This window comes from Triticum aestivum, chromosome 2D, assembly GCF_018294505.1.
Source record: "Triticum aestivum cultivar Chinese Spring chromosome 2D, IWGSC CS RefSeq v2.1, whole genome shotgun sequence".
Lineage (NCBI taxonomy): Eukaryota > Viridiplantae > Streptophyta > Magnoliopsida > Poales > Poaceae > Triticum > Triticum aestivum.
In genome coordinates this window covers 615,360,958-615,369,303 of record NC_057799.1, presented here as the reverse complement: position 1 = coordinate 615,369,303, position 8,346 = coordinate 615,360,958, and the positions used below count along the sequence as shown (strand labels likewise).

At 47.0% G+C, this 8,346-nt stretch overlaps 1 protein-coding gene across 1 annotated transcript; it reads left to right on the top strand.

Annotated features, from left to right (window-relative positions):
* The first annotated feature begins 305 nt into the window (after positions 1-305).
* On the top strand, positions 306-3,873 carry LOC123054977 (probable pectinesterase/pectinesterase inhibitor 58). The gene is made up of 2 exons (XM_044478863.1): positions 306-2,871; positions 2,965-3,873. Exons 1-2 carry the CDS (start codon positions 387-389, stop codon positions 3,657-3,659), a joined length of 3,180 nt encoding a protein of 1,059 aa, XP_044334798.1. The 5' UTR covers positions 306-386; the 3' UTR covers positions 3,660-3,873.
* Positions 3,874-8,346: the final 4,473 nt, after the last annotated feature.

Here is an 8,346-nt window from a genome sequence, read left to right as displayed (position 1 = left end):
AAAATAACGGTAGAACATTGCTTACCTAGTGCCATGCAGAGCAAAGAAGAGCGTGCGAGCGAGCCATGCATGCCGGGAGATCGATGGATGCATGCAAATTCACGTACATGTTATATGTAGGTGTAGCATTTTCGCAAATTCAAAGCGTTTTCAACCAGGAGATGAGGATGAGATGAAACATTCAAAGCGCCGCTTAGCCCCAGGCCAAACCAGGGCATTCCAAGAATAGCCGTTGCTCTCGTCCACAAGCTGCAATTACATAAACGAACTCTCGCCGCGGCATTCTCTTCTTCCTCAGGGCCAAGCTCACTACGCTTCCCGTGCGGCGAGGAGCCCCGGCCGGCTCCGGCATCGAAACCAACCTCAGTTAGTAAGGCTCGCGCACAATGACCAACAAGGCCGCCACCGCCAGCATCATCGCCGCCGTGGGCGTCGTGGCCGTCATCGGCACGATCGCCGCGGTCACCACGTCCAAGAAGGCCAGCGACGATGGTGGCAACATGTCCACCAGCATCAAGCTCTCCCAGCTCTGCTCCTCCACGCTGTACCCGGCCAAGTGCGAGAACAGCCTCACCCCCGTCGTCAACGAGTCGTCCAACCCGGAGGAGGTCCTCCGGGCCGCGCTCCAGGTGGCCATGAACGAGATCGGCGCCGCCTTCGCCAAATACACCGACGTCGGCAAGGGCGCCGCCGACAAGATCACCTTGAGCGCCATCGGCGAGTGCAAGAAGCTGCTCGACGACGCCATCGTGGACCTCAAAGACATGGCCGGCCTCAGGGCCGACCAGGTCGTCGTCCAGGTCAACGACCTCAGGGTCTGGATCTCCGGCGTCATGACCTATATCTACACCTGCGCCGATGGCTTCGACAAGCCGGAGCTCAAGCATGCCATGGACAAGCTGCTGAGGAACTCCACAGAGCTCAGCAGCAACGCCCTGGCTATCATCACCCGCGTCGGCCAGTTCCTGCATCAAGGACAGGACGCCAAGAGTGATTCCACCGGCGGAGGGAACCGCCGACTTCTCGGGTGGTACATGGGTGACGCGCACGACGTGGAAAGCAGGCGCCGGCTTCTAGCTATCAATGGCAGGCTGGATGAGATCGCAGTCGTGAGAGACGCGAGCCGGCGCCTCCTGTCAGAGACGATGGACGAGATCACTGAGATGTCCCACGACGGAGACCGCCACCTGTCGGAGACGATGGACCAGATCGACGAGATGTCCCACAGCGGAGACCGCCACCTGTCGGAGACGATGGACCAGATCGATGAGATGTCCCACAACGGAGACCGCCACCTGTCGGAGACGATGGACCAGATCGATGAGATGTCCCACGACGGAGACCGCCACCTGTCGGAGACGATGGACGAGATCGATGAGATGTCCCACGACGGAGACCGCCACCTCCAAGACGTGAGCACGTCCAACCTCGCCGGAAACGTGAGCACGTCCAACCTTACCGGAAAGGCGAACACGTCCCAGGTCATGTCGTTCGGCGACGGCTCGTCGGCCTCGATGTTCTTCGGCGTCTCCAACCTGACTAAGGAGGCCGACTTCGTCCGGCGACGGCTGCTGAGCATGACGTACAACGGCTCGTCGGAGAACGAGGTTAAACAATATGATGAAGGCAACAAGCGAAGGCTCCTCAATGATCCTTCGTCGGAGGATGAGGTTAAACAATACGGTGAGGGCAACAAGCGAAGACTCCTCAACGACGCCTCGTCAGGGGACGAGGTTAAACAATACGGCGAAGGCAACAAGCGAAGGCTTCTCAATGATGCCTCGTCGGGGGACGAGGTTAAGCAATACGGCGCAGGCAACAAGCGAAAGCTCCTCAATGATGCCTCGTCGGGGGACGAGGTTAAACAATACGGCGAAGGCAACAAGCGAAGGCTCCTCAACGACGCCTCATCGGATAACGAGGTTAAACAATACGGCGAAGGCAACAAGCGAAGGCTCCTCAATGATGCCTCGTCGGGGGACGAGGTTAAACAATACGGCGAAGGCAACAAGCGAAGGCTCCTCAATGACGCCTCGTCGGATAACGAGGTTAAACAATACGGCGAAGGCAACAAGCGAAGGCTCCTCAACGACGCCTCATCGGATAACGAGGTTAAACAATACGGCGAAGGCAACAAGCGAAGGCTCCTCAACGACGCCTTGTCGGATAACGAGGTTAAACAATACGGCGAAGGCAATAAGCGAAGGCTCCTCAACGACGCCTTATCGGATAACGAGGTTAAACAATACGGCGAAGGCAACAGGCGAAAGCTCTTGTCCACTCAGATGCAGATCATCGCCGACATGTCGGCGCAGATGAACCGCCGCCTCCTCGCGACGGAGCTCCCCGAGGACCTCGCCGGCAAGCGTCAGCTCCTGTCCAACAAGCTCGTCATGATCTACGAAGTCGCCAAGGAGGCCAACTGCGAGCTCGAGGCGATCGGCAACGGCAGCTTCCCCGAGGAGGAGGAGGATCAGAGGGTGCTGGCGACGGAGGTTGTCGGCACGATCGAAGACCTGCCCAACAGCCACCGCCGCAAGCTGCTGTCCGCCGGCGTCTTCCCGGAGTGGGTGTCGTCCCACACCCGGAGGCTCCTCCAGATTCCCGGCGGGCTGCAGAAGCCCAACGCGGTGGTGGCCGCGGACGGGAGCGGCAACTTCAAGACCATCACGGAGGCCCTCAACTCCGTGCCCAAGAAGTCCACCGCACGCTTCGTCATCTACGTCAAGGCCGGCGAATACAAGGAGTACGTCACCGTCAGCAAGGACCAGGCCAACGTCTTCATGTACGGAGACGGGCCGACCAAGACCCGGGTCATCGGCGACAAGAGCAACAAGGGAGGCTTCGCCACCATTGCCACCCGCACCTTCTGTAAGCTCAACTCGTGACCGGACCACTAGCTACGTACCTAATTCAAACTGATCTTGGTCATCTGTGCCATATTGATCCATGGATTGTTTGCAGCGGCGGAGGGGAACGGGTTCATCTGCAAGTCGATGGGATTCGTGAACACGGCGGGGCCGGACGGGCACCAGGCGGTGGCGCTGCACGTGCAGGGGGACATGTCGGTGTTCTTCAACTGCAGGTTCGAGGGGTACCAGGACACCCTGTACGTGCACGCCAACCGGCAGTTCTTCCGCAACTGCGAGGTGTTGGGCACCATCGACTTCATCTTCGGCAACTCGGCGGCGGTGTTCCAGAACTGCCTCATGACGGTGCGGAAGCCCATGGAAAGCCAGGGCAATATGGTGACCGCGCACGGGCGCACGGACCCCAACATGCCCACCGGCATCGTGCTCCAGGGGTGCAAGATCGTGCCGGAGGACGCGCTGTTCCCCGTCAGGCAGACGGTCCCCAGCTACCTCGGACGGCCGTGGAAGGAATACTCGAGGACGGTGATCATGGAGAGCACCATCGGCGACCTCATCAAGCCCGAGGGGTGGTCGGAGTGGATGGGTGACCTCGGGCTCAAGACGCTCTACTACGCCGAGTACGCCAACACCGGGCCCGGCGCCGGGACAAGCAAGAGGGTGACCTGGCCGGGGTACCGTGTCATCGGACAGGCTGAGGCCACGCAGTTCACCGCCGGCGTGTTCATCGACGGCATGAGCTGGCTCAAGAACACCGGCACGCCTAACGTTATGGGCTTCATCAAATGATCGAGCCAGTTTGCCGGCCATTTGACTCCGGCCGCGTGCATGCATGCATGCGCTCGTCCGGTGGATGCTCGACGAGACACGTGGAGTTTTAGGAAGAAATTAAGGAAGGAGACATAAAGCAAGATCTGTTTGTGTATTATTTGTACAGAAGTGCAAAAGCAGTTCAAGCAAAAGAATTTCTCTGTGTAATGTAATTGATTAGAACATTTCAACATGGCTTGATGTATCTTTTTTTTGTCCACACTTATACTGTCTAACGAAATTGAAGGGAAATAGCATTGGATATAAACATGAGCTTACTTGATTGGAGTGGCATGTTCTTCTTTTCTTTTCACTAGATATAAAACGCATGCAGTATTTTGCCTGATATAGATCAAATCACGGAGTATATATACTATCAAGCAAAAAGATTTTGCCATTTATACATTTTCTTTGGCACATTTTGTACAAGTTTGTTGTAGCAAAAACTTGGAACTATAGATGATCTAAACATCCAAATCAGGCTAGGGCACACCCGTGCAAGCGAGAGGATAAATGGGTGCTAGAAGTGAGAGGTGGGGTCGCTAGGATGCCAGATCGATCGAGTCGTACAGAAGCGATTTGCGTATTGGAAGTTTGGAACTACGGACGATGAGGGGAGCGAGGGGAATAATTGGGCTATTAATTTACGAAATCCATGTGTAATTAAATTAAGGTCCGGTTATTAATTCATGAAAATCAGTGTGTCATTGAGCATCGATTGAGTGGAGCTAAACATTCAAACTGGTTAAATGATACTAAAAACATGAGTAATTTCGTGAAATCTTTGCCTAGTTAAGGTCAGGCTATTAAAAGTCATGAAATCAGTGTGTCATTGAGCATCGATTGAGTGGAGCTATACATTCAAAATGACTAAATTATCGTAAATACATGAGTAATTTCATGAAATTCATATGTAGTTATGGTCGGCCTATTATGTCATGAAATCAGTATCTCATTGAGCATTAAATGAGTGGAGCCAAACATTAAAGGGTTAAATGATAGTAAATATATGAGTAATTTGAGGTTAGTGTTTGATTTTAATTATATTGTGATCCTAAAGTCCCTTAATGATTAGAGGGGAAAAGGGGCATCTAGTAAAAGGTAGTGCTCTTGTTGGTTGTTTGAAAAAATAACCACGACTTTACCAAAGTATCAAGCTCTATCATAAGCCGCATTAGAAGAGGATTTTTAAAAGGAAAAAGGGCAAATAATTTTTAAGTTTCAATGATAAGCCAGGAGAGTCATAAAGCAAGACAAAAACTAGAAAGGGATTACAAACAAAAGCCAACTCTTGAGTGAAAGGGACACACTTTTTATCTCGGACAAAGGCCCAAGCAAATGTGTTCTCCTAAAATTTTGCAAATAGGACGAGCAGTAATGCAATGCTTGGTTATTAGACTGCTGTCAATGCATCGGTGCTTAGATGAGGCGCTAAGCACGTTAAATAGCTTGGCAACTATACTCCAAAATGCATAGGTGCTTAGCTTCTTGTAGCTAAGCTTCCTTCCTTGATGATTTAGCAACTAAAGCTCTCCATGCATTGGTGGGCTTCTTTCATTTAAATGTTTTGCCTAGGTTCACACGCTTACCATTGTTCTTCCTTGGGTCACCACACTCATCTCTCTTCTCTTAATTAACTTGCCACATCATATTTTTCTCCTACATCGCAGGCTTAGCATTTGTACAAGGTGGAGCATTGGGAGAGGCCTTACCGTACCACACAGTTTCCAAATCACTTGTGCCGCAAGGGTTAATTAGAATAAAGGAAACTTATTTTAGGAAATGAGAGCATTTATATAATGACAATTGCCTGGTCAAGTTCATTGCAAAGGAGGTTGTGAAGGTGTTAAAGTACTCCACCTTCATAAGTCATGTCTCCTAGGGATCTGGTAAATGCAGTCATCTCATGTACCAGATCATGCTCTCTCTTCTAAGAGAAAATATAACAGTCGGCTATAAGCCCGCTTATATTGCACTTTTGCTTGCATGGAAGAGAGAGAGAGTATTCTCCCATGCAAGAGCCGACCTCTACACGTGCTCGTAGGCAAAAAGAGTAAATGAGAGGAAATAGAAAGAGATAAAATGGAGAAAAGGACTAATCACGTGTTGCACTTGAAGTTAACTTGAACTATCGTTATGAGTTTCACCCAGGCCAGCAATGGCCATAGATCAATTTAGGCCAAAAGCCTAAGCTTAGGGGGAGTACGTATTCTCACCAACATTTCATTCATGTGTCACATATTCATTACACTTGCCGGTGTTCATCATTTTCTTTGTATATCCATGTTCGCTTTTATTTGTTTCTTCTGTATGTTCGAAAAACTTTGAAAATCCAAAATTATTCTCACTTCTTTGGGTTTTTCTTTTTTTTCCTTTTTCTTTAGCTAGTTTATAGTACTAAAAGAAAACCCAAAAAGATTTCTCGTTTCTTACTTCGTTGTTTGTTTTTTCTCGCTTTTCATTTTTCTTCGCTTTCTTTAAAAAAAACTCCAAAAATATTTTAGTGTGTTTCTCTGACTTTCTTTTCTTTTCTTGAGTTGTCGTAAGGACAAGACTTCGTAAAAATTTCTAAGTGGCTCTTATGTTCTTTATTATTGATCTAATGAAAGACCAAATATTTCCTTGTCTTCTCCTTTTTATAAAGTGTTTGCAGATTTTAGCTTAGTCCATGACACACTTGCATTATTATAATTTTCACTTCATTCGGTCATGCAAGTGAAAAGCGATAATGACAATGACTTGATGAAGTGATCGTGGTGAAGAAAAGCTGATATGAACCCTATTTATTTTTGTGTTTTTAAATATGTAACGCAGTAGTCCCGATTCGGCCTATTATGAGTAAACATGTGTGTGATGACAATTATATATTATAGTTGCTCATGTCATGCTTAATTAGTTAGTAGTGGATAATATGTTATCTTTTATGTCAACATGCATTAAAATAATTATGATGTAGTATGTTAGGCCGGTATCCTCCTCTGAAGAATTCAAGTGGCTTGATTTGGCACATGTTCGCGCATGTAATTGATTCATACCCAATATTGCCTCTATAATATTTATATTCGAATTGTTTACATCCTTCACATGCTCATGTTCAATGTTAATTATTCAAAATGTATGATTATGACCATTCTCACTCTCTAGTTAGTCGCACCAGTCTATTTGCTAGCCTTGGTCTGTACTAAACGGAAATTCTGTTTGTGCATCCAAACTCCTGAAACATAGTTATGCCATAAAAGTCCACATATCTACCTATATACGACATTACCCTACCGTTCTAAGTAAATTTGCACGTGTCATCTTTAAATCTTCAAATAAACATCTGTTTGTGTACTTGCACTGCTCATGGAACGACGAGGCAGTAAATATCTTCCATGCTAAGTATGTTTAACTCGCGACGAGAGTTTATTCGCTCGTCAACTTTAAGGGAGACTGGTAACAGGGATGCCTAGTCCTGCATAACTTTATACAAATAAAAATAAAACTCTCCTAGACAGTTGATTATTGGAGGGCACCCGTGGATGCGGGTAGACATGGCTTGTGTTTGTATGGTTGTGGGGTAGTAAAACCTTTTTCGTTTTTGGGAACCGCCATTAACGTGTTTAGCATGGAAGATATTGGAAACCTTTGTTGTAACATTGACATGAAAAGTACACCTCTCAAAATACAATTATCTCTATTTTAAAATGAGCTCTAGCGCCGCTGCAAATCTCTGCTTCCCTCTGGGAAGGGCATATCTATTTACTTTTATTGTTGAGTCCTCGCCTTCTCATTCAAGCACCAATCCCGAGAACTCTATTGTCATTCTTAGCTTAACATGCATGTTGTCTAGTTAATGTTGGGGATTAGCATGAATGGATGTTTTCTACCCTGAATTAGAATGTTTAGTCGCTGCTTGAGGTGCACTGCATTTATGTTTTGCGGTCTCAAAAATGGCTAACGAGATATCATTCTATCATATTGTATCATGGTTGTTTTAACAGCTTGTTAGGCATTCAAGATATAGTATTATTGCTCGCTAGTTTATTATGTCATTGGCATGAATAAATATGAGTTCTAAATGTTATCACATATGTGGTTAGTTCATAATCTTTGATGAAAACTTGATTACTAGTTAAGCTTATATACGACATGATACATCTACTTTGCATCATGCTTTTATATCGATATTTATTGCATTATGGGCTGTTGTTACACATTATAGCACAATACTTATGCCTTTTCTCTCTTATTTTACAAGGTTTACATGAAGAGGGAGAATGCCGGCAGCTGGAATTCTGGACTGGAAAAGGAGCAAATATTATAGACCTATTCTGCACAACTCCAAAAGTCCTGAAAATTTACGGAGAGTCATTTTGGAATTAATAAAGAATATTGGGCGAAGAAAGCACCAGAGGGGGGCCACCAGCCATCCACAAGGGTGGGGGCGCGCCTGATACGTCTCCAACGTATCTATAATTTTTGATTGTTCCATGCTATTATATTATCTGTTTTGGATGTTTTATATGCATTAATATGCTATTTTATATTATTTTTGGGACTAACCTATTAACCTAGAGCCCAGTGCTAGTTTCTGTTTTTCCTTGTTTTTGAGCTTCGCAGAAAAGGAATACTAAACAGAGTCCAAATGGAACAAAACTTCACGATGATTTTCTTGGACCAGAAG